This window comes from Platalea leucorodia (genome assembly GCF_965183815.1).
Source record: "Platalea leucorodia genome assembly, chromosome: 4".
In the NCBI taxonomy this organism is placed as follows: Eukaryota; Metazoa; Chordata; class Aves; order Pelecaniformes; family Threskiornithidae; genus Platalea; species Platalea leucorodia.
Genome location: NC_138826.1, coordinates 89,132,477 through 89,158,722, shown reverse-complemented (window position 1 = coordinate 89,158,722; position 26,246 = coordinate 89,132,477). Strand labels below are relative to the sequence as shown.

The 26,246-nt window shown below is 36.7% G+C and overlaps 1 protein-coding gene across 2 annotated transcripts in view; it reads left to right on the top strand.

Moving 5' to 3' along the window:
• CAND1 (cullin associated and neddylation dissociated 1) overlaps window positions 1-22,270 on the top strand; it is a 30,084-nt gene extending 7,814 nt beyond the window's left edge. Inside the window, exons 3-15 of one of the 2 annotated variants that reach the window (XM_082310293.1) lie at window positions 8,449-8,603; window positions 10,431-10,554; window positions 10,974-11,230; window positions 11,315-11,420; window positions 11,928-12,073; window positions 12,454-12,746; window positions 13,441-13,582; window positions 14,206-15,699; window positions 16,487-16,582; window positions 18,356-18,525; window positions 18,612-18,776; window positions 19,000-19,107; window positions 20,247-22,270. In XM_082310293.1, coding sequence (XP_082166419.1) covers window positions 8,449-8,603; window positions 10,431-10,554; window positions 10,974-11,230; window positions 11,315-11,420; window positions 11,928-12,073; window positions 12,454-12,746; window positions 13,441-13,582; window positions 14,206-15,699; window positions 16,487-16,582; window positions 18,356-18,525; window positions 18,612-18,776; window positions 19,000-19,107; window positions 20,247-20,471 — 3,481 coding nt within the window. In that variant the 3' untranslated portion in view covers window positions 20,472-22,270. The remainder of the gene's footprint in view (window positions 1-8,448; window positions 8,604-10,430; window positions 10,555-10,973; window positions 11,231-11,314; window positions 11,421-11,927; window positions 12,074-12,453; window positions 12,747-13,440; window positions 13,583-14,205; window positions 15,700-16,486; window positions 16,583-18,355; window positions 18,526-18,611; window positions 18,777-18,999; window positions 19,108-20,246) is intronic. The other variant, XM_082310294.1, reaches the window with a different exon arrangement.
• Window positions 22,271-26,246: the final 3,976 nt, after the last annotated feature.

The following is a 26,246-nucleotide window of genomic DNA, read 5'->3' as shown; positions in this document are numbered from 1 at the left end:
AAAAATTTTTATTGTTTCACACTGTGAAATGTTTCCCAAAACCTGTAAAAACCCAAACAAACGCGTACGTATACACATATATATGTGTGTGTGTGTGTGTGTGTGTTGGGAAAAAAAAAAAAGTGGGACTAAAGTAAGTACTTTCAGTGATTCCTCCCTTGTGATACTGTAGTTTCTTTGCATTTATCAGTGTGACTTCTCTGGGCAGTAGTTCAATATAGGGAACGCTGCTTGATGCTGCGAGTGTGAGTCATTAGTGTGAATAGGATGATGCACGTATTGGCTGTGTGTGGCTGATCCGGTTCAGCAGCTTCAAAGTGTTTTGGATGCTGTGGTAATACACTGCTGCACATCACACTATGCTGGTGATTTGAATCAATTTTTTTTTTCCATTTGTGAATTTTAACTCTTTCGTGTAAGTACATGTGCTTATTTGATAGCCGTTTAAAATATATCAGTTTGACACTATAATTGACTATGAGTTGGTGTCCTTTTCCTAATAAGGAGCTACACTATGAACACCTTTATTTTTAAATGTATGTAACTTAAAGGAAACTGTGTTATAGTTGCTGTTTATTTCCATAGGCAGCTGAATGAGCTTTTGACTTTAAGAGAAACTGGACACAAATTATTGGCTAGTGAAAGGGAAAAGATCAAAGAGCAGTTAAAACAATATCTGAAACTGCCTTCAAATGGGTAAAATACATGCTTAAGTGCAAAAGCTTTGTATTCAGAACTGATTTTATAGAAGAAGGTTACAGTTTATTTTCAACTTCTGATAAGCTTAGTTTGTAATCTGGGACTAATAATAAGGTCTGTAAGTGATATCTACTGATTTTAAAGGCCAGAAAAGCTTGAGGCAGTCTTTTTAAAAATGTACTTCATAATTGGTATGTCAGCTTTATTGAACTAATAGGCTGAATAAATAGGACTGAAGATGCTAATTCAGGTAAAATCTGGTTTAACGCTTTCTGGAAACTGTAATGTCAAGTGTTTGTGTGAATGACTCTTGTCATTTCAGCGGTTTGGTCATCTTTAAAACATCAGCAAAAAAGTGTTTCCTATGCTTAATTGAGATGGATCTAATTGAGCAGCCTTTGCTGTGATTGTTTTAGTTACTCATAGATTACACTTGAAAAATAAACATATTTAAATCAGAAGAATTTAGTAGTTGTTCAACAATTCAGGTTTAAAAAAAAATCCTTACCATCATTTCAGATGTTTTCACTTACGGAACAACTGTGTTGTGGTAGAGATCTGCTTCTGGTCTGTCAAAGTCAATGTATAAAAGGATGGTGTCAGCTGCAGATCTCAAGGATGTGGAAGATGTATTTTCATAGAGCTGCACAAGTCATTGCAAACTGCAAAAAGCAGAAGACATGACCTTTCTAGCAGTGAAAGGAGGGATGACACTGCCACCTGAAATCTCACCAACCAGATAGCAAACTCATTCGCTACTGATCAAAAGCAAACTTTCAGGATTGCTACTCTGAAGGCTTGCCGTGTTTTTGACAGGGTACTGTTACTCAGTTTTATATGAATATGCTTCCATAATTGTGCATGTGCTTGTTCCTGCTTCCTAGTGCTTCTATTTACGATACTTCTGTTGGAACATGCAGCGTTAAAGATGTGAAATGGTTTCTACAGATTCTGCACTCACACCTTTGTATACCGTAGTCTGTTGACTGAAAACGCACAGGGAGTTTCTCTGGACTACTGTGGACAGTCATCGTACCTTGGAATTGTGATTGTTTCTGTTCTAGGTGATTTGTGCTTGCATCACTCGCAAAACAATTTACTGTGCACCAAGGGTAAACGAGTGCAACAGTGCTGTGAGTAGCTGCTGACTGGCAGCGGTGTGTATTTGAATAGAAACTAGTGATGTGTCAGTGAAACACTCTGAAAGGAAAGCTTGGCTGAAGAGTGAAATCAAGTTGTGGAGAAAACTGTGAGCTTTTTGAGCAAATGGAGAAAACATTTGAACTTTTAGGAATGCAGTCAGGGATGTCGTGATGTATTTGAGTCTGGGCGATAATTCTTGGTAATAATCTGTGTGTTGGCAAATGCTTGTGTACAAATTCATCAGGAATTTATCTGTTGGAGGAAAAGGGTATTTACCAGTATCAGTGTCCAGAAATTATTCTAATAAGATTGCAGTATTAATTTAACATGATTGAAGCAGCAAAACGACCAGTTTAGATTGTGGATATGGTCCTCTAAACCCCTACTCTCAGGAGTTTAGTAGCTGTGGAGGTGGTCTGATGGACTCTAAAGATTCCAGTACAATGCCCTTTTCCTAAATTAAAGGGCAGTGCCAGGTTAGGGCCTGAGGTTGGGCTGCTTTTAACAAAGGGTGCTCTGCCAGAGCTGTTCATTTTTGTAGGAGTAGGTGTACCTGCTGAACCAAGTGAGAAACCATTCCGTTACGTCTTCGTGTCTGTGCACTTAAAGGGCTTCTTTTTATGCCTTTGATCAGATACGAGTCAGTATCTCAACTAACAGTTCTCTTGAGATTATCTGTATGCTGAATCTTCTAGAAATGTTGCACCAAAGTTGTTTGTGTGTTTATTTTTAAGATATCTGCCTATCTCTGTAAAATACTCTGCAAAATGAGTAATTTGAAATCTTCCTGCATTTGTGGCATTGGTGTGATCGTAATGCATCAGTTTCAGATGTCTGTGGCCTAATTTGACTAATGTCAAATTAGTGCCAAGTTTTGTGCATTAACAAAAAAATTGTATGTGACGTTTCAGTGCATGGTTTTGGTAAATATGTTTTTGCCTTTGCTGCTCCCCCCACCCCCCCCCCCCCCCAAATTCCCAAATTGCCAATATTTTCAGCAGACTTTACCACGTGAGTAGGGTGATGGTGGGTAAGGAGAGAAGGAAACCAAGCAGGTTACAGTTTGTGAAGGAAGGCATGGAAAGCGGTAGGTGTGATTGTCTTGGGAATTGTATATTCCTGGGTGTTAATCGAAGTGCTGTGCCTCGAGTGCGAACACTGTTCTGAGTTCCTGGGAGTAAGGCGTTATGAGCATGGCCATTGAAAGAGAAGCTCCTAAGTTTGCCTAACGTGGTGACAGACCACTAATGCCAAAACTTTGGACCTTACTCTGGTTACTAGCGTATTGCAAGTCACGCTTAGTGCTTGAATGCAAGGGCTTGCTTTATATAACAGATAAATCTCCTTTGTCCATGTCCTCCTCCTGTCTGCGCTTCTTGCTTGCTGCCTTTTGCTTCTGTTGGGCATCTTTCAGACTAGATATAAGGAAGACATTTTTTACAATGAGGGTGGTGAAACACTGGAAAGGGTTGCCCAGAGAGGTGGTAGATGCCCCATCCTTGGAAACATTCAAGGACAGGCTGGATGGGGCTCTGAGCAACCTGATCTAGTTGTAAATGTCTCTGCCCATTGCAGGGGGGATGGACTAGATGACCTTTAAAGGTCCCTTCCATCCCAACGCATTCTATGATTCTGTGATCTTGTATGATAATTAGCTCTTGCTGCTGTGAACTCTTGGACCTGGGAAAGAAGGGTAGCAGCAGTGGAGTACATACAACAGGTTTTGGGATGGAAGATGTATTTTGGTTTTGTCCTACTGCATAGAGCCACATCTGCTAGCTGTCGAAGAGGGAAGGGCCTAGATCTCAGCCCTTGGAGTCCAGCTGGAATTTACTGGCTTGCACTCTTCTGAATCTGAGCCTAGTCCTCCAGGCTAGCTCCCTCTAACAGCTGTGTGTAATGGTTTAGTTTGAGCTGTTGGAACACTGTCTTTTTTTTTTTCCAGGGGTGGAGAAAACTCGTTCTACCAAATTGGGTGGAACAATGATTTTTGAGGGTCTACAGTTGTCCCGTGGTGTGAGCTATATGGTGGAGAGGGATGGCTTTGGAACAACTGAGAGGACTTCTAAGGCAGGAAGCGTGAAAGGTGTGGGGAACTTTGAGTGTGTTTTGGGAGCCTTTGCAGCAGGAGGAATGGGAAGCTTGATGCTCTGAGACTGGAGAAGACTGAGTTTCAGAGGAACTTGGAACATGCTGGTTTGGATTTACCCTGTAGGTGCTTCTAAACTGTGTTTGACCAGACTGTTCCTCTTTTTTTTTCCCCAAGCACACTCGAAAGGACAATTGCTCTGACCAGAACTGGGGATTGCTAATGTGAATTGTTCAAAATGAACAAATTCATTGTCAAGTTTATACATTCAGAAGTTTGTGGTCCAAGGTGCCAAGTCACATTAAAAAATGGTGAGATAATATAAACCATGTATAGGTCAACAAGTAAAATCAACATAAGATAACATTTCCTTGTTATTTGGAATTAAACTACACAAAAAACTTCGGAATTAAACTACACATCCTCAGATCTCCACTGCTAAAGCAATGCAGGAATTTGTCTTTTTTTCCCCAGCAGTACCAGCAAGGTAGTAAATGTGGGGTTGTCTTGCTGTGGTTCTTCGCAAATACAGCACTAAGCTCCTAAATTAACTTCAGTGTCTTTATGCTGAATGCCATAGCCTCGAGCCTTTCCTTCTGAACAGTGATCTGTGACCTGTGTGTTCCCTCACAACTGCCTGGCTGACAGTTTTATTAGCTAGCAGTGAACCCGGGGTCCAGCTGTGTTCTTGGAGAGTTAGACTTAAACTCCAGAGCTATTTCCAGTAAAACAAGAAAAACTGTTTTGCTTGTCATCTTGTACATTGTGTGCTCATCTCTCAATACATATAAATTAAGAAAGGAACTCTCCTTTAGACTGTAACGACTCAAGAGTGATTTTTCTGTCTTAAAACACATGTGTGTTTCTGTAATACAATAATGTGGGAATTAGATGATTTAAGTACTAAGTGTAAAGCAAGTTTTTGCCTGAGTGGCATAACTTAATTTGAATTTTGGACTATCTACTTTCAGAATGAGAGTCTTCATTGAGAACTTAGTATCTTGCTAGCTTGGACAGAACTTCTGCTTGCCTGTAGATGGTTTCCTTCCCCCTCTAGCTTTGTGCAGTTGACTTAAAGCCTGTGCTTTTTTTTAATGTGAAACTTGTCCTTAATTGAGAATAATTTTTAAAATCTTATGAAATAAAACCGAAACATTCTTTTTCCCCATCGTAATCACTGAGGTCTGAAAGGAAGTACTTTGTATCCAGCTAGTTTCTTTCCAGTAGTCTGGTACAATTAGAATATAATGTATTGAGTTTATTAATTTTACTAGAATTGCATACTGGTATTTCTTAGGGTTTAGCTCTGTACCATGATCTGGCAACTCCATTATTACCTTGTACAATCAGATGTATGAAGTTGGAAGTTTTCATCCCACCTTTTTCCTAGAGTCTTGAGCTTGCTTTGTTTTTGTAAAGTGCTCTGAAAGGCTAGTTTTGGGGAGGGGGAAAAAATATTTACCCTTGTGTATCAAACTTGTGACTGAACTGTTTTAAAAGTTTGATAATCACCATTTGTTTCAAATCAATGAAAATTTAAGTGAAAATTAATATATTACAGCCTTCCAAATATTACTTTGTGGTTTTTTTTTTCTAAGCATGGGAAAACAGTCCATCTTTGGACAGCATATTCCCTTTGCACTTGACAAGGAGTTAAACTAGGCAAATACTTCTAGTTGAAAGTTGTTTTACTGTTAATTATGTTAATCTGTTTTACAAATAATTTCATCATCTGCTTGTAAAATTTCTGCATGCTTCTTATGTTTCAATGAGGTCATGACCATATGGTCCTAAATCGTCGCAGTCTCAAAAGTCTGACATACTTCTAGCAAATAGTGGCATATATTTGAAAATTTAAACTTTGCTTTCTTGGTCTTAGTCTTGGTTTGATAACAAGTTAGTGGGTTCATTTTTCCTCTAGGCTTTCAGTTTGACTTCAACTCTCCAAAATTAGTGTTTACTAACCCTGTAGAGACATTATTTTAGTCTCAGCTTTGCTAGAATCAACTTCAGTGAAAAGCAGATGCACACAGTATTAAAGGTCAGTGTGGAAAAAACTAAAGTTTATATGGAGGCATTACATTCTAATGTAGTCCTAATATATCGGTTTGTGACTGGCTTTAAGATGCTCCTTTTTCTGCATTTGTTCATACATTGATTTCCACATATTTCAGTTTTATACGTCTGATTTATGGAGCGGTTGTCTGTGTACATTGTGTACGATGTTGAAGGACAGATAGGAAATTTGGACCGTGACTTGTAAGCCACAGAAACATCCATGATTTCTAATCTGTAACGCTTGGCTCTGTCAGTTGCAGTAGGAGACATGGCCTCTTAGCTCAGCACTTTGAAACCACTTTAACACTCTCTGACTTCACAGCACAAATCTGATGGAACCATTGCATGGGCTCGCTTTGACTTCTGTACTGCAAGTTGGGCCTCAGCTTTCACAAAAACAGCAACAAAACTTAAGCTTTTGAAAAATGCTTCCTAAAAAATAAGAACTTTGCACATGTCTTTCCATTCCTCAAAATCTTAATCAGATTGTTTTGATACAAAGGGCTCTCTTAAAATCCTCACACTTTACTGCTCATCAAAGTTCACACTGAGAACATACACGTAAACCCTCTTGAAAATCTTCTGTGCTTTCTTACTGTGGCTGAAGTTGGATTTGATGGTGATGTGTATAACTTGAAGTGTCTTTCATTGGAGGTAAAACATTGAGGTGCTGTTGAGAATCAGGCTGTAGATTTCCTTGATGGGACATCTGGAGCAGCTGCAAAATGTCTAGGGGATGGCCTGTGCACAAGACGAAGTCAGAATGCTATTCATTATCCCTTTGATTCAGATGGAAGAGAAAATAAATAGTAGTTTTCTGGAGATACGTCTGTGTTTCTGTTAATTCTGCTGGTGGGCTACACTTCCAGTTCATGATTCCCACATTTTCTGTAGATGGTCCTTGCTACTGCTGTCTCCATTCTTGGCTCAAGCCATTGCTTTTTCTCCGATGTGACTTGCACACAGCTGCTTGTCCTCCTGCCCTTGCTTTTGTCAGGGTCAGTGCAGAACCTAAGCTTGGTAGAACTTTAGCTTCATGTCACATCTCACCTCTAGTGTTGAAAGCTCATTAGTAAACATGCTTTCTTGATTGGATAGTAATATTATGGATATCACCACAGAGAGTCAAAGAGAGAATAGCTGGCAAGATCAACATACAGAGAACAGAAGCTTACAAAACAAGGGAGCTGTGTCTTTCAGAGTAGTTCCTGTATCCGTAGATTAACTGTACTGTTTTTTGATGGAACGTGGTAGAAATGCCTATAGCACAGCTTGTACCACTTTTTTGAGAATTTTATGTGTTCGTTGTTAATGTAGTATGTTTGAGGGAGTTGAACTAGATTAAAATATTTGGTAATCTACAGTCTTTCACAGTTAATTTCCCATTTCTGAGATGCTTTGTCTGAAGGCAGGTGTTTTAAAAATAGGGAGAAACTAGATAAGCAAATTTGGAGTGAGAAGTGGGAGGCGTGATAGGAGAAAATAAGTTCCTGGACTACTACTTATGGAGGTTTTTCACAGGTGAATGGAAGGAAATAGAGACAATATAAGGTTCTGGTTTTGTGTAACTTCCTTTTTGGAACAGAACATTAACAATGGAGAGTTGCTGGAAGTTGGTGATAGGTCTAGGAAGATGAAGGATGCTATATTTCTTAGCAATGAACTAGACTTTACTAGGACACTGAGGACATGGTTTAGTGGTGGACTTGGCAGTGGTAGGTTAACGGTTGGACTCGATGATCTTAAGGGGCTTTTCCAACCTCAACGATTCTGTGATTCTATCTGCGGTTTTAGTATTTTGAACAAATGGGAGCATTTGAAAAAGGAACACAAGATTTTTATGATCCTCAAAACAGTTGGAATGACTAAAAACTCACAAATTGGAGGAAAGAGAGGAAATGTTACAATGTGCTGCGTGGTGCTTGGAGTCTGCGTGAAGGAGGGCATGCCATGTCATTGTTTTTTATTTTACCATTTGCATTCTATTAAGGAAGGCACTCTAAGGTATAGAATGAGTCTGAGTGTCTATCAGATTGAACCCATGTGTTGTGTAGAATGAAGATGCAGTAATTAAGAAAGTTGCTTACTTGTCTATGAACTAAGCAGGCAATGATGGTTAAGCACATAAACTGATGGCTCTGGCTAGGTAGCTTTTGTTATAAATCTTGGCATTAATTGGGAAGTAAGAGGGACTCTGTTTTTGAGACTGAAGCAGAACAGTCATGCAAAAGCTGTTTCCACCACTAGGTAAAAAACATACACTAAACCAGTATTTTGTTACTAGATTTATGGAGACAGGTTATCAACCCAACCAGTTGAAGGTTTTCAAATTTTAAAATTCTGCTTTATATTGCTACCAAAACCAACCTTAAGTTTGTGACTTGAGTGCAAAATACTGAAATAAAATGAGGGGTTTTATTTAAGGTTGCAGATTTAATACTTTTCTTCTGTTTATACAGCCTTGGCCCTTTGGTGAGTAAAGTGAAGGAGTATCAAGTGGAGACCATTGTAGATACCCTCTGTACAAACATGCTTTCAGATAAAGAACAGTTACGTGACATTTCAAGCATTGGCCTTAAAACTGTTATTGGAGAACTGCCCCCAGCTTCCAGTGGTAAGGCATTTTGTATTCACGACTAGCTAGTTTTATTGTTTCATTACTAATTAAAAAAATGCAAAGGCTGGGTCCTTTAGTGAAGAGGCTTCAGTTCATTTAACATTGGAACTAATTTCTGTCAGAGGAAAAATGTATGGCATAAATATCCTTTTAGTTTCTTCTTCTCTGACTGTATTTCCAGATTTTACGAGTTAAAAAAACTATTGAGGAATTGCATTAATGTGGAAAACAAACTTACAGTATATGAACTTCAGTACAACAAATTGAGTGTAAAAGCTCCTATTTTAATAATTGCCTGGTGGAACATTTCTAGGCTGTAGTAATAGCTAAATCTCATCTTACTTTTTGATTGATAGTAGACTATAAAATTGATTGTAACTTGGGTATTTTTCTTTAATGATCTGATTTCTTGTCTCGGTTTCTGGTAAGTGTTTTGGAAAGTACCTTGTGTTTCTAACAATTGTCTGTTAAATTATTGAAATGCTTACCTGCAGTTTTAACTGAAGGCAGTCTTTCCTCCAAAAGTGATAGTAATGATGAACAGCTCATCAGTTAATGGCATTACTTTTTATTCAAGTGCTTTTCAGATATTGTAGTGTAGGAAATGAATGAGAATAGAGAAGTGATTAAAAAGGCTTTAGAAATGCAATTTTTAGAGACTGAGGTTTCTTAAATAATAAAAAAAAAAGCTCTGATTTTAACATACTTTATTGAAAGTCCACGTGTAAGTCTTGCTTTTATCAAGCAGTAGTGAGATGTGTAAACTTTAAATAAATAACTAATTTCAAGTAAATCAGTTTAAGCTTTGATTCTTTTGTTTGCCTACACAAAATGAAGGGAGATTTTGGGGTGGAGGCAAAACTCAAACAAAAATGTAGCAAAATCTTTCAATATAATTAGTATTCCTAATACAAAAGGAACCTAGGTGTTATTTCTTGCTCTCAACTCAAACATAGGTTGTTGTCTTTTTTCTTAGCCTCTATGGTAACACGTTTGACTGTCCAATTGTTATGTTTAGTTTTAGTCATATAGTTAAGAATAAGCCATAAATATATGTAAACTAGATTTAATATAAGTTGGAATGGTATTAATTTCACATCAAAATTCACAAAGTGTGATTAAAGAAACTGCATGCAAATGAAGGTAAGCGCTAGCCGTTGGGTAGCTGTTACCATGACAGGAGTTTCTTCTCTGCTCGTAATTACTCTGAACAGTGTTAGGCAGTTGGGGGAAGGAGGAACTATGGAGTTGTGGTAAAGACATTTTTACTTTAATTTTAAAATACCTTGGGTATACATTTTTTCCCCGTTCTCAAATGCTTGAGCATTTGAGGTACTTATTATTTAAGTATTTCAGGTACTTATTATTTAAATAGCTTCTTGTGCAAAATTTTATTTTGCTTTTTTGTTATACAGCTGTTCTTTAGAGGTGGATCTACCTACTTCTGTGCTTCCCATTACCTTTTAGTTTATTCCTTTATTTTTACCTGTAGTTGTTTGATTTATTGCTTTAGACTCGTCTTGGCCTTCGCCTTCCATTGCTTGCCCTGCCGAAAGCAGTGTCCTTTCTGTTGTATATATTTATGGGACAATTAAGAAGCCCTCCTTCTCAGTATGTTTCTACATAGATAGTCTCTCAGCTCTAATGCAGAGCATATGTTATTACATTAGCAAACAAACCGGCTGTTCAAGCTTGTTTTGTTGGGTGGGAAAAGCTTCATTATGTTGAGATCAGGTTGCTTTCCATAGTCATAAATGTGATCTCTGGTGTTAAAAACTGTATTTTTTAAATTATGAAAATGCTGAGGTTTTGTCGTACTTTCAGGTTCTGCGTTAGCAGCTAATGTTTGCAAAAAGATCACAGGGCGTCTCACTAGTGCTATAGCCAAGCAGGAAGATGTATCTGTTCAACTGGAGGCACTGGATATCATGGCTGATATGCTGAGCAGGTAAACATCCCGCAAAACACTGATGAATGCTGATAAATACTCCTTAATGCTTGAACTTTAATTTTCCAAATGTTAAATTTAAATTACTTTAAGTTATGTGAAATAATATGGTAAGGTATTAAGTATAGGTGAAGCTTCATTTAGAAAAAATAAGTGAATATATTGAAGATAAGTTGATTGATCGATTACTTCATTATTTAATCTTCTGAGAACTATAGTTTTAAGCTTATTTTAATGTTTATTGCTTTGAGGGTATATTTGAAACTAATTTCTTTTTTAAAAGTTCTAAAAGCGTAAATTTAAAGACTTAATTGGAATCTTTGTGATGTTTTGGGAATATGTAAAGGAATTGTTGTACAGTATATGAACAAAGTTATCTAGATTCAATTGGTTTGAGTTTGTGTTTTGTCTGTTTTAAGGCAAGGAGGACTGCTTGTTAACTTCCATCCTTCAATTCTGACCTGTCTGCTCCCCCAGCTGACTAGCCCCAGACTTGCTGTGAGGAAAAGAACCATCATTGCTCTTGGTCACCTGGTTATGAGTTGTGGCAATATGGTTTTTGTTGACCTCATTGAACATCTGTTGACAGAGCTGTCTAAAAATGATTCCATGTCAACAACTAGGACCTATATACAGTGTATTGCTGCTATCAGTAGGCAAGCAGGTCATAGAATAGGTAAGAAAAATACACAAATTATCTGTAACTTTACAAGTTTTTAGATGAGAGTAATTACTTTGCTCATTTTTTTTCTCTTACCAGGTGAATATCTCGAGAAAATAATCCCTTTGGTTGTAAAGTTTTGTAATGTAGATGATGATGAACTACGAGAGTATTGCATTCAAGCCTTTGAATCCTTTGTTAGGAGGTAAGTTATTCTCAGGTACCTATTTCAGGCTTTCTTAAGATCTAATAGTCTGCCATTTGGTTGCAAGCTGTCAAGAGATAGTCTCCTTGGTGCAAAATAATGTTGCAAGCTTTGAGCTGGAACTGTTCCTCTAACTCTTATCTTGTAACTTAACCGTTAAGCAGTGTGTTATGTCTCTACTTCAGAAACTTTTTACTGTGCCATTGCTACTTATGCAAACAGGAGGGGGGAAGTATTCTAATAACATTTATTTTCGAATAGTGGTGACAAAAAATTGATACTCAAAGGCATATTTTGGTCCTCTGCAACCTTCCAGTCTAGCAGATCCAGCTACATAGCAGCATTGTGTCTGACCTTCCTTTCTGAATTTCTGTAATTCAGATGGATGCATTGATGGTACTTGGTTTGGCTAATGTCTCCAAAGTACAGTACGTGGCATGAAGTCTTTTAGAAATATTTTAATTCTTCAAAGTAATTTGACATTGATTGTATTTTTATATTACACAGATGTCCTAAAGAAGTTTATCCTCATGTATCTACTATTATAAACATTTGTCTTAAATATCTTACCTATGATCCTAATTACAATTATGATGATGAAGATGAAGATGAAAATGCTATGGATGCTGATGGCGGTGATGATGATGATCAAGGTATATTCTCTTTTTGGTTTGGGGGAGAGGAAGAGCTTGTGAACCTGCACTTATCTGAGAAAATTGATATGGGTGGTATTACTACTAAGTACCAGCATTTGAATGACTCGTATACTTTTGTATTCAATTTTTGTACTGTTTTTAAACATACCTTATGAACTCACTTCTTGGAATAAAAGTAGAGGATGTTGTTTCTAGAGATAAATAATTCCAAGGGTGAACATAAAGTATAAGACAAATATTTTAAAATACTTGAAAGGTGGAAAAAGGCAGAAGCATGTAGGATGATATAACTAAAGTGATGAGAATTAATTGTTTAAAATAAAACTTGATGCTTTGATTGTCTAGATTTGAACATATGCATAATTTATTTTTTCAAGGGAGCGATGATGAATATAGTGATGATGATGACATGAGCTGGAAAGTGAGGCGTGCAGCTGCTAAATGTCTGGATGCTGTGGTTAGCACACGACATGAAATGCTTCCAGAATTCTACAAAACTGTATCTCCTGCTTTAATAGCCAGATTCAAAGAACGTGAAGAGAATGTTAAGGCAGATGTTTTTCATGCATATCTTTCTCTCTTAAAACAAACTCGACCTGTGCAAAGTTGGCTTTGTGATCCTGATGCAATGGAACAAGGAGAGACACCTTTGACAATGCTTCAGAGTCAGGTTATTTGTCAAAATTTTTTTGTTATCTTTGAGAAGACACACTGAAGTTGTGCCCTGTTCATAAGGATAGTTCTTGAAATATGCCATATTATACTTTCTTCATACACAGATTTACAGTTTATTACTGTAGTACTAACATAGAGAGCAAGCCAGGTAAACTGGCCTGGAAAAGTGCAGCAGTCTTGGAAACTGAAATTACCAAATCATGCAAATGTGCTTATCTGACTTCAGTTGTTTACCATCACCTGTAAAAGTTGCATGTCCTATGAGCTTAGCCAGATTACCAAAGCAAAATAGTTACTTTGCGCATTCTGTAATGCAGATGCGAGCTCTAATGATCAAGACAAAATTTGATTTGCTACAACGTATTTTATTTGCAGAATAAAAAGGATAGTGCTGAAAAACTTTTTGTAAATGAATTATTTGGGTGACTTCAATTGTTGCTCTCTGCAGTTTTATTAATGCAAATCTAGTTTTGCTTTGTTTCATGTCACCTTTTAAAGTTAAATTACTGTTTTTTTTGGGTAACAATTCTTTTGAATCTTCATTTCCCAGTGTTTATAACTTCTCTAGTTCTGTAGCGAAATCAGAAATAGAGGGGTAGGACACACATCTTTCTTTATATCCCCCCACTGATCAAAGATGAAAGAAATGTCAGCTATTGAATCAATTAACAGATGTGCGATGATTACAGGTCCCCAACATAGTTAAAGCCTTGCACAAACAGATGAAGGAGAAAAGTGTGAAGACTCGTCAGTGTTGCTTTAACATGCTGACTGAGCTAGTAAATGTATTACCTGGAGCCCTAACACAACATGTTCCTGTACTTGTACCAGGTATGAGAAACATATTATTAACTTAAAGATTTATTAGTAAGTTGCATGTGGAGTTTCGAAGTCTTTAAGTCTTGACTGTGTTTTTTGCAAAAGCTTTGAAATGTTGCTTCTCTTTAAAGAAATTGGCAAAATAATCAGCTACCGTATGGATCCATATAAATATTTTAGCGACATATTTCCATTAGTCTTGAAAACAAAGTTTGGCTCTAAGATTGAGATTTTTTTCTTCTATATCTGAAAGAAAAGTTAATTTGCTTCTTAATTGTAAGATCAAATTGCCTTCTTTCTCATCTCAACAGAGCGAAACATTGTCCATATTTTAGCTTTTGGGACCTAAAATGTTGAAGTACAAGGAAAAGTAAGTTTGGAAAAGTTGAAGGTTCAGAATCCCATTATAATTAAGAAAATACATCACAAGCCATCAAATGGTCCATGTCCTCTGTGTAGAGGAAGCTTGAAAACTAATTGATTGAATAAAATGGTAAAAGGGGCTTGGAAGCATTCAAGAAAGGCTGGGAGCAGGAAAACATAAATTGAGTCTAGCTGCCTTCCTTCAGAAATTTTGAAGTGTTCTAACAATATAAATACGTAACCTAAAAATACATTTTTCTTTTTTATTCCAGGAATAATTTTTTCACTGAATGACAAATCAAGTTCTTCTAATCTGAAGATAGATGCTTTGTCCTGTTTGTATGTGATCCTCTGCAATCATTCTCCCCAAGTCTTTCATCCTCATGTTCAAGCATTGGTACCTCCAGTTGTAGCTTGTGTTGGAGACCCATTTTACAAGATAACATCAGAGGCACTTTTGGTTACCCAACAACTTGTGAAAGTTATTCGTCCTTTAGACCAGCCTTCTTCCTTTGATGCTACTCCTTATATCAAAGATTTGTTTACTTGTACAATCAAGAGATTAAAGGCTGCTGACATTGATCAGGAGGTGAAAGAAAGGGCAATATCTTGCATGGGTCAAATAATTTGTAGCCTTGGTGACAGCCTAGGCACAGACCTGCCTAGTACACTTCAGATCTTCCTAGAGAGACTGAAGAATGAGATCACTCGGTTAACTACAGTGAAGGCCATGACATTGATTGCTGGTTCTCCTTTGAAGATAGATTTGAGACCAATCCTTGGGGAAGGAGTTCCTATTCTTGCTTCTTTTTTGAGAAAGAACCAGCGAGCTTTGAAACTGGGCACTCTTTCGGCTCTAGATATTTTAATTAAGAATTACAGTGACAGCCTGACAGCTGCCATGATTGATGCTGTCCTGGATGAGCTTCCACCTCTAATTAGTGAAAGTGATATGCATGTATCACAGATGGCCATCAGTTTTCTCACAACGCTGGCTAAAGTATATCCTTCCTCCCTGTCAAAGATTAGTGGGTCCATTCTCAACGAACTTATTGGGCTGGTGAGATCACCTCTACTTCAGGGTGGAGCACTTAGTGCCATGCTAGAATTCTTCCAAGCTTTGGTTGTGACTGGTACAAATAATTTAGGCTATATGGATTTACTGCGCATGTTAACGGGTCCAGTGTACTCACAGAGCACAGCACTTACTCACAAGCAGTCTTACTATTCCATTGCCAAATGTGTTGCTGCCCTTACTCGAGCCTGCCCTAAGGAAGGACCAGCAGTTGTAGGTCAGTTCATTCAAGATGTCAAGAACTCAAGGTCCACGGATTCCATTCGGCTTTTGGCTTTGCTTTCTCTTGGGGAAGTTGGGCATCACATTGACTTAAGTGGACAAATTGAGCTGAAGTCTGTAATACTAGAAGCATTCTCTTCTCCTAGTGAAGAAGTCAAGTCGGCGGCATCTTACGCATTAGGCAGTATTAGTGTTGGCAATCTTCCTGAGTATCTGCCATTTGTCTTACAAGAAATAACCAGTCAGCCTAAGAGGCAATACCTTCTTCTTCATTCCTTGAAAGAAATAATTAGCTCTGCATCAGTGATTGGTCTCAAACCGTATGTTGAGAACATCTGGGCCTTACTCCTGAAACACTGCGAATGTGCAGAAGAGGGTACAAGGAATGTTGTTGCAGAATGCTTGGGCAAGCTTACGTTAATAGACCCAGAGACTCTGCTTCCACGGCTCAAGGGATACTTGGCATCAGGTGAGTAGTAGTAACTCGTGTACATAGTGTAGTAAATGGCCTTATCCTATCTATTAATAAATTGATCTAGTTTTGCAAATTATTTCCTTAAATTTTGTGATACTCTTGAAGTTTTGCTTTCCTCCTGCCCCAACAATGTGAAGCTTAGATGGTTCCATATGTACTAGAAGAAGTTAGTCATACATAACATGAATTAATTTTATGGGCTGCTTTCAGACTGTGGTATTTCAATTAATGATGTTATGTTTAACTAAGAGTTACAAACTTAAAGGGGAGGGAGCATGGGCAACAAAGGGACAGCAGTACTTGACAAACCAGTTGCAACACGTTGACATTTTGGTGTAAATTACAATGTTCCTGATCTTCAGATAAGAATTCTGAAATTTTTAAGGATTAGGAAGGGTCATTGTACATAATTCGTTCATCAGTTTCATATCAAGAATATTGACATGTGTTCTTCATGTGTTTCTGTTTTAAAGAGGAGAGTGGATTGTAGGCTTATGTGGTGAATTAAAAAAATCTGTCCTAATAGGCTCATTACTTGAATTTTCTGTAGCAGGTAATGTTAAATGTTTATTACAAATGTTATGGACTCTTTTCCCCTGTTTAAAATGGAACACAAGAACGTCTATGGAGAAAACATATTGCATTGCTAGTAATAAGTAACACTTCTTTGTTTGTGTTCTTAAGAGTATTAGATGTTTAAAAAGAAGGGAATTGAACATGATTTAAATTCTGTAGTTGTACTGTTTTAATTTTACGTATTTACACTTTTGTTTCATATTAGGGTCCTCATATGCTCGAAGTTCGGTGGTTACTGCTGTCAAGTTCACTATTTCTGATCATCCACAACCCATAGACCCACTCTTGAAGAACTGCATAGGTAAGTTCTTAACTTTAGTGACAGCTTCTACGTTTTCAAGCAATAGAATTACTCTTAATAATTGTTTGTTGTGTTTTCAGAAAAAAATATTTTGCAGGTACCAGAATTAGCTGCTAATGGTAACTGTTGGAACAGTTATAAAATGTTTCCATACTAGCCAACTATTTCTATTAATTCTAGCTTGTTTGAATTCTGAGCAGTAAAAGTTGTGTGATGAAAATGGTACGTATTGAAGCTGTGAGGGGCAAAGAATGCAAGGAGCTAGGGCTTTTAGAAGACAGTACCCAAAAGCTGGTTTCCTTTCCCATGCTCTTGCAAATTTTATCAGTTTGATGTAGTAAGGTACTGTTTTTTACCCAGAAGGGTGGTCTTGCAAATATTTGACATTCAGTCATTTAAAATATGTACGCACATGTGAATTCTGAGTATTACCAGGTGGCAAATTGTAAATTTAGGTCCTTAGAATTCTATAATGCTTTGTGATCTGAAAGTTATTGGAAGCATGTATATTTTTACAGGGATAAGGTAATCAGAGCTTTCAGTATAACATCAGTATGATGAACAACTTTGCAATGCTGTTGTTTTCTGATCTTTTTTTCGCTTGTATGACAAAGTATTGTAGATTTGTTTAATATGCTATGGTGAATGTTTTATAGTGGCTTGACTACAGGTTTCAAGATGTGTAAAAATTGTGTATACTGCTAAAACTAATGGGGGAAAAAGGATTAATCTTTGAAAACATACAGTTTTGTAGAGAGCAAGGTTTTTATTTATGGGGAAGTGGTGTCAGTTCCTATGTGTTACTTTTGTCACTAAGCTTAAAATTTTTTAATAATATGTTAAAGAATTGACTATGCTTGTGGGTTTTTCCCCCTGCTGTCCCTCCCAGTGAAGCTGCCTTACCTCTTTGGTTTCTGGAAATACGTATTGATTATCCAGTCAAAAAACTATTGGTATCTCATACTTAAAAAATCTCAGTCATCTTTAGTTTTGTTACCCAGGTTTTAGTTTTTTGGGTTTTTTTTCCTGTGTAGAAGTCACTTTGATGTTTACACCCTTTTATTTTTCTCCTTTTAAAAATTTCTCTCCTCTTGGAAGTTGCTAGTAAAACTTCACAAACATTGGGGAAAAATATGATCTGTTCCTGCAGGCATTCATTTTAACAAGGCTGTGTTATAGAACTATAGACATTGTAAATTGAAAATGCCCAGAGAGTGTGGTGGGGTGGAATGAGAGGTGTCGCTACATTAATACGTACTGAGTGGGCTTATCTTCTGGTAATTTAGGAATTTTCTATAAGCCAGTTCAGGGGTTAAAAATCAATACATTGATAGTTTCCTTAAGAGGTGTTCTCTAATTCTTGAACTGCAGAATTTAAATTGGTTTTCTAATGCATATTCTGAGAGACTTTAATGGAAAAAAGGAAAGATTGTGTTAAATATAATTTTCATTAATTTACACACTATACCTTTAAAAAAAAAAGTTGAAATATCATTAAGTGGTAACCATTTATTTTGGTGGCGTTTCTTTTACTTCTGTTTCATTATCTGAAGTGCTATATATTTCAGTTACATAATACTTCTGATATGATTATGATTAAATAGATTTATTTGTGTAATCATGCTAAAAAAGCTGGTATTGGTCTGTGTTACATCAAAATAAGTCCTGCACTAAATACATCCTTTTGAAAGGTTAAAACTAAGTAAAGATATTTTTAAAGTAGCAAATGAAAAAGATCCTCATAGGTTGCCTTATTTCTCTACATGATTGCAGGTGATTTTCTGAAAACGTTGGAGGACCCGGATCTCAATGTCAGGAGAGTAGCCCTAGTGACATTTAACTCAGCTGCACACAATAAACCATCATTAATAAGGGACCTCTTAGATACTGTGCTTCCTCATCTTTACAATGAAACAAAAGTCAGAAAGGAATTAATCAGAGAGGTATGTTAACTAAGAAAAACAGTGCTAAATGTAAGTAGATTCTTTGTTTTTGTAAATATATTACTTTGGTTTTTATTCACTGACAGGTGGAAATGGGACCATTTAAGCACACAGTTGATGATGGATTGGACATAAGGAAAGCAGCTTTTGAGTGCATGTATACTCTTTTGGATAGCTGTTTGGATAGACTAGATATATTTGAATTCTTAAACCATGTTGAAGATGGCCTGAAGGATCACTATGATATTAAGGTTAGCTGTCATTTTTCTCTGTGTATGCAGTGACTTAGTCAAAATATTTTAAATAGTGAATAGACTGAAATGGTAAAAATATTGCTTCATGTGCTTAAGTATTTAAATATATTTGCCATTTTCATTAAAGTGTTGCTGTTAAAAAGGTTGCACAGCGTTGTAGGAAGTATCTCTCCATATATGTGCTGAGCATAACTGTTGAATTGGTTTTCTCTCAACCTAGATGCTAACCTTTTTAATGTTGGTGAGATTGTCTACCCTTTGTCCAAGCGCAGTGCTGCAGAGATTGGATAGGCTTGTTGAACCTTTGCGTGCTACATGTACAACTAAGGTATTGTTTTAAATTTAAAACTTATTTAAGATAATTATTTTGCATTGTCTTATGAAAGTATAAATGAATTAATGTATGAGAATACTTCTGAGAATCCATGTGTATTGCTGGAGCATTTCCTGAGTGATAGTTCATAAGCTGCAATAGGGCAATATAAATATGTGGGCCCTTATATATGTATTCAATTTCTTTAAATTACAAATGGAAAAGTAGAATTGTTAACTTCTTTTTAAAAATTCTCTGTTTCTTTGAAGCCATTTCTTTTGTTCCTTAAAAATCTAGCTGCCACTTGTGCAACTTGTAAGTCTCATTTCATTATAAATAATGAAACTGGAATACTGAGAGGTTTTTCTGACTTCTAATGATTACGTTGTTGCAGACAAGCATTTGGGTGATGAAGGATGGAGGCAGTGTAAAGTGGTCCTATTTTTGCTGTTTTTTTTATTTTGTTTTGGTTTTCCCTTCTTCATTTATATTACGGGATTCTTGGGTCTTGGCACAGTTAGTCTTCTTCCATTCCTGCCCTTGTCTTAATCCACCTGTATGCCCTGACAGTCATTTAATGCCTGGTTTACCTTGCTTTTCCATTACTGTAATCTGTTACATTTCACATCAAGAAATTTAACTGCTTTTAATCATAATTTATTTTTGTGTCACTGAAACACCTTTGAGAATTATAACGGAGGGTTAAGCAGTTATTCTAATAAAGGTCAACTTTTTAAAAAATTCTATTCTCTGGAAGCTGGAGTATTGTGATAATATCATTTTAATGTTGTTTACTGACCTCGCTAGCTTAGAGGTTGGCTGCTATAATTGTTTTCATTTGGTAATTGACTTGGTAGCTTACAACCTCTTTCTGCTTACCTTGCACTATTCAAGTTTCAATCTTATTTGTAAACTGCTGGTAAAACGTCTGCTAAAAAGTAGATGTTTGGAGGGGTTTTTTTGCTTAGTTTTTTGTTTTGGTTTGGTTTTTTTTTTTTTAAGAGCTTAGGCCATTTTGAAAGCTGTGCAAAGTGGTAGTATGGAAGGAAATAGGTCTTTGTAAGATACCTTTTTTTTTTTTTTAAGGTGGGTGTAGAGGGAGGGTTAAGCAAAAGTTTCAAACATGTTTTCTTTTTCTCCCCTCCCCCACCCAGGTAAAGGCAAACTCAGTGAAACAGGAGTTTGAAAAGCAAGATGAACTGAAAAGGTCTGCTATGAGGGCAGTAGCAGCACTTCTAACCATTCCAGAAGCAGAGAAGAGTCCATTAATGAGTGAATTTCAGTCACAGATAAGCTCTAACCCTGAGCTGGCAGCCATCTTTGAAAGTATCCAAAAAGATTCATCATCCACTAACTTGGAATCAATGGACACTAGTTAGATGTTTGTCCAAAATGGGGACCATTATGTTGAACCATATGATGCACTGAATTGACAGGTTATGAGTAAGAAACAGAAAAAGTATCTAATCTACACATTGTTCCACTTTATTTACCTTTATGGAGACAGTTGGCTTTTCCCATTGTTGCTTTTCTAGCATTTATTCCAGAAATGTATTTCCATAATCCAGAGTTTGTTAACCACTCTTGTTTTAGTGGATTTGGCCACATTTGGGAATTAAAAAGTTGACGCATGGTGTATGGAAATAGGTTCCAACATCCATTTGCCCTGTAATGTTTAGGATTAAAATGTCAAAATTTTGTGACCACGATTATTTTTTTTCTTTTATTCACTCTTTCTACTTGTAAACAAAAAAGGGGGGGAGGTGGGAATCAAGCGTCCAGGTGCACCATGTTTTTGTACAACTTTTTATTCTTTTTTGTTTCAGCTTCATAAATTGGTTTGGCTGGCAGATGAATTCTGTGTAAGATTTATTACATTAAAGAGAGGGTTTGGGCACAGTTCAAAACAAGCAGACGTAAATGTCATTTTTAAAGGTCCAGGGATTAGAAAACAAATATCCCTGTTGTGCACACTAATTTTGCATGAGCGAGTTTACAAATATATATTGTCTGTAAAACAGCATGTGCAGTTTATCCGTAATGCAAGTTAAAATAAGTTCTACTGTATCAGTGCAGTTTTCAGGTATTTTGACATACAGAACATTCATACAGGAAGGGACGAATGAAGGTTGGTTGTCTTAACCTGGCTGTTTTAAATGCCAGTAGTATGACCCTGCAGATGTTCTTACAGTAAATATGACAACTCCTGCAGTTTTCATGGTTTTTCATACTCAAAGGCTGCATCCCCTGGCATTGAGGTGGACAAACCAGAAGATTGGAGGGAAATAGGATGAGACGGAGGTAAAATAAGCAGAGAACAACAATAGCTGCTTAGTGGCTGCTGAAGTCTGGATTCAACTTTGCTTTTGTTATAAAAGTATGAAAAGCTTCTACCTCCTATTCTTCATCCAACAGCTTTTGTTAAGGCACTAATATATAGTGTTACCCAGACAAGTATTGCCAGACCATCGTTTTGTGCCTGTCAGAATGTTTTCTGGCACATGGAACCACCAGTAGATCGCAGTGCCGCAGGTGTCATTCAGCGTTCTGGTGAGACAGGAAACAGGGAATGGTCTTACGACTGGAGAGAGATAGATAGCAAACAGGTATGAGAAAAAAAATCTGCCATGAATATGCTGAGGTAATCTAAAAGTAGACAAGGAGGTGATAGCTGGTGGTCCTGCAATGAACTGGATTTGGGAATTTAATAGCAAAAGATGGGGAACCACTGCCTCAGATTGAGACTTGTCATTACTTGCTAATGCAATTGCTTCGTTGTCTTTTTAGTCTCATCTGAATTTGATTTTTCTCTAGTTAACTGGTATTTTTTAGCTAGTTTGATATTTTGAAAACCTGTTACATGGATACATGGCATAAGCTGCTACATGACTGAACAAACACATTTTTATAACCTCAGAGGTGGTTTCCTGTGAGCATTGGGATTCAGGGGCAAATTCTTCACCTTACACACTTGCAGCTTGGGAAAAGCAGGGGAGAGAGATATTGGTGCATTTTACTTCAATAAAAGGACCTGAACGAAGACATTTATGAGCTCATTCAGTAGTAACAATTTTAATGCTGTAGAAATTTTTGAAATTGTAGCTTTCTCTGTCTCCAAAGTCTTCATACTAATGTAACAATTGTCTTCTAGAAGTAGAAATAAATGAGATTAAACATACCAACATATCTAAATGTCATGAAAAAAGAATGGAATGACTCTAGAGAGAAACCATATGGTAGAAAAAGCACTGTGAATTAGGTGCATTTTATCTTGCTGTATAACTCATCTACTTCAATTACAGCAATATACAGGCCTCCTAATTAAGAATCTGTTGTGCTAATTAGTTGTCAAACTAATCTTAGAACTTTTGTGTTAAGTTTTCATAATACATTAAAATGTTTTATAGACCTAAAGCTAGGTGTGAGAATGGTATGATAAACATGAAATGTGAGGCTAAAATATGTAAATAGAGTAGGTGACAATGGTAAGTAAACAGGATACCTACATTTGTAGTTGAGAGATTTGTGTGTGTTTATGTACCATAATGCCTAACGTGGTGGATGCAAATAATCTTTGCCTTGTTTTATAGTACATTACAGTGGAGCAAGCTTAAGGACAGAAGAGAAGGTTGAGCTATATTACATAGTGAATGCTTTCTTGCAAGAGACTAATTTTCACTTTGACCACTGATGAAACAGGTGGGAACATAAGAATTAAGTCTTCCCTGTAAATTACAGAAATTCTGAGAGTATGGTTCTCTCTGGGTAGCAGTTGGCTATTTCAGCGATGCAGGAAGACGGGCTCATAAAGGTTATAACTGCACCATAATTACTGAAATTATTTATTAGTTTATAAAGTCTAACTAGGTTAGGTGTTCAAATTCCACTGACTTTCACTGGATCTGTTGAATGAAAGTTTTTGTTGTTTTTCCCCACTGTATATCCAAGTATGTGGGTAAATCTGGTGTATTTATGCTTTTATTGCAATAATTAGGTTCGGGTAGTTCTGTTAAGGATGGCGTCAGGAATACCTGTAGCTGTTCTTTAAATGCTAAATATCTGAAACTAAAATATGAAATTACTCTTACTAAAACAAAACCAGAATTCTAAAAGGCTGCTCTTAAAAGATTTTTGGTATGACTAGAACTCTCTCTAGTGTTCTTCATCATTTTGCACACAGGAATTGAGACCAATTAATAAGCTTGCACATAATATAGAAATGGTTGGCTAGTCCTCGTATTGTACATTCTTGCCTTTAAATATTTTTGTATCTCAGAAGTACTTAATGCTCCTGATTTTCCATGAAAAATCTTGCCATCCTTGCAAGGGAGGTCTTTTCTAAAATTATAAATTGAAAACTACAAGTACCTTAAGAATGCTGCACTTAAATCATGTAAATTGATTTCTTTTTATATAATTTCCCTTCAAAATGTTACATCTAATATAGCAGTTGACAAAATAAAAAGACCTGAACTGCTTCCAGATTGTATTTTTATGAGGGGAACAAAGCAGTACATATGCATGTAAGCAGCATTGTTTCTCTCAAATGAAAGATTATTTTAACATTTCATCAACTCAAATTAGAAATATGAATTAAAAGTTCGTATCTGCTACTACTGTATTTGGCTTAACAGATATACTCAGTAATGATGCTAGGAACAAGTTCACCCTGCTCTGGTGGACTGGTTAGTAGTAGTGATTTAGCAACTGTTCTCATATTTACTGGTCCTTCCCCTTCCTTGCCTCCCATCGAGATGACTTTAAAAGCAAAGTAACATGTGGCCTTGGAAGTGTGGGGGTTTTTTTTTGGTTTTTGTTTTGTTAATCTTGATCATTCTGACTGAAATGACACCTGTTTCTGCCATATACCAAGCAGTTAAGCCTGCAGCATCTGAGTTTTATTTCCCTGTTGCTCTAAATTTAAGATAAAAAGTATTTTTTTGTTGTTACTGTTCTTAAAATTGGTTTTGGAGAAATGAAAAATACTAGTCAGTTTATTGCTTTTCTTTTTGTCCTTGTTTCCTCCTTGCTATGAGATGGAAAGCTTTTGCTTGCTGCACTATTGAACATGAACAGGCAGGCGTTGGGACAGTGAGCGTTGCCCCCTGGTCTAGAAGAGCTCTTCAGTATAGAGTTACAGCTCTTACACCAAAACTGAGCTTTTTCGTCAGTATCCATTTATAATTTTTCATTGCATCTGAGTTTGGGGGAGGAGAAGGAAATCGGAGTTCTCAAGAATAATGAAGTAAATTAATCTTCCATGACCAGTGTTGGTGAAGCAGGGAAGTTTCCTGCAAGAGGTGCTTTTGTGAGGATGAGGCAATTTTGTCTTGGTAGGGAGTTAGACTTCTTTAGATTCGTTTCCACCCCATGAGGCTTTAATGTTTCCACATAATCTCTGATAAGGAGAGAACAGCCTTCAGAAAGGTCATCCATCCCCCAAAACAAACAAAAGGGTTTCTGTTGATTTTAGTCTGTATATTGTGGTTTAGAACATAACCCTGAACCAGAGAAGAAATGAGTGTGTTTCTGAGAACCACACAGACACTGTCTGGAAGACAGATGTTACCTGAAATGTAGCACTGAGAAAGAGAAAATGAAATTGTAAAGTGAGGGTATTTTCATTTAAAATAATTCTCCTTGCTTTTGTATTCTGCCTTTGATCATAGTTTTGAAGAATGGGAAATACAGAAGGGGAAAAAAAGAAAGTAATTAGCATGCTGTGAACTTCTGTGATCCCAGAACTTTAGGGTTTTAATTTCTATTCCCTGCTTCTTCCTTTAGAAAAAAAAAAAAATCCAACCAGAGGTATTTTGACAAAAGTACATAGTCGTTCTGAAAAGACTTTTATTCTGAAGGAGTTAAAAGCTTTTTATTATATTTTCATTATTTTTTCTTTTATTCTGAAGAAATTCTTTCCCTTCAATATGTGGGTTTCTCCCACCTGACAATTTGGAGGCAGTTCAATACGGCTGCTGCAGACTTTAGGAAATAAGCTGTGTCACTTGGTTCAGTGCAGTAAAGATATACCTGTAGTAGAAAAAGTTTGCAATTCACTCTTTCCCAATGTTCTTTTATTAATAGAGCTAAAGAAAAAAAAAATTGTTCACATATGACTGTAGTTTTCATTCAACCTCCAGCCTTTCTTCTATTCAACTGAATAAGTATTGGACTCCTAATCATCTGATTACTGTTACTTTGGTGCCACCCTTCCTGGTGATTCTTGATGGTGTAATCTCAAGTCCTCTAGAAGACTTTTTTTCTTTCTCCCATCCTTACTAAGCTTATTTATTTGCTAGAAGGCTCAGGTTTATCTCTCATATCTACCCCATTTCCATTGCGCATGAAGACAGTTCTTTCATGAATTGCATGTAGTATCCATTTTACGGTGGGATTTCTCAAAGAGATGCTATGCTTAAATGCAACTGAATGCCATTTGTGAGGAAGTTCATAGTTCAACCACTCCCCTCTGCAGTGAAAATCCAGTATACCTAACATTCACTGGAATTTAGAGTATTTAAAAAAAATACACGTTTCCTTATTTAAAAACATACCTAAGGACAAAAGAAAAGAATTTGTTCCATATGCAGCACAACTAATGGAATGTAGCTTCACGTAAATTTTTCTCTTGCCCCTCAATTTCTTAATGCTTGCACTGTACCAAATGATCTGCAGCTTTAGACCAGCTTGCCAGAAAGGTGGTGATTTGTGTTGTAACCGCTAAGTTCTGCTTACCGATGGAACGTATGGGAGGAGCCACTTCGATTCTTTTCCCTCCACAGCCACTGGTCTTCACACAGATAACAAACTTTGAAATGTCAGCCACGTTCGACAGAAGGGTAAAAATTGACCAGCGTTTAAAAAAAATAAATTGGATTTCGCATGATCCTGATTCCTTTTCAAAGTCAAACAACTTTACCATAGCTTTTTCCAAGTGCAAAGCTGATCAAATGAGTCTTTATTAGGAGGAAGATACTAAATTAAAGTGACGGAGTTGCATTGAGTTCTTGGGTTTCCTAACACTGTAGGTTGAAAACCCATCTCTCTGGTTTGAATCATGACTTATTTACAAAATCACCTCATCATCAAAATTAGAAATGTGGAACTGAAGCTGCAGATGGACGAGATGGGTGATTTTAGTACCTTGGCAGGGG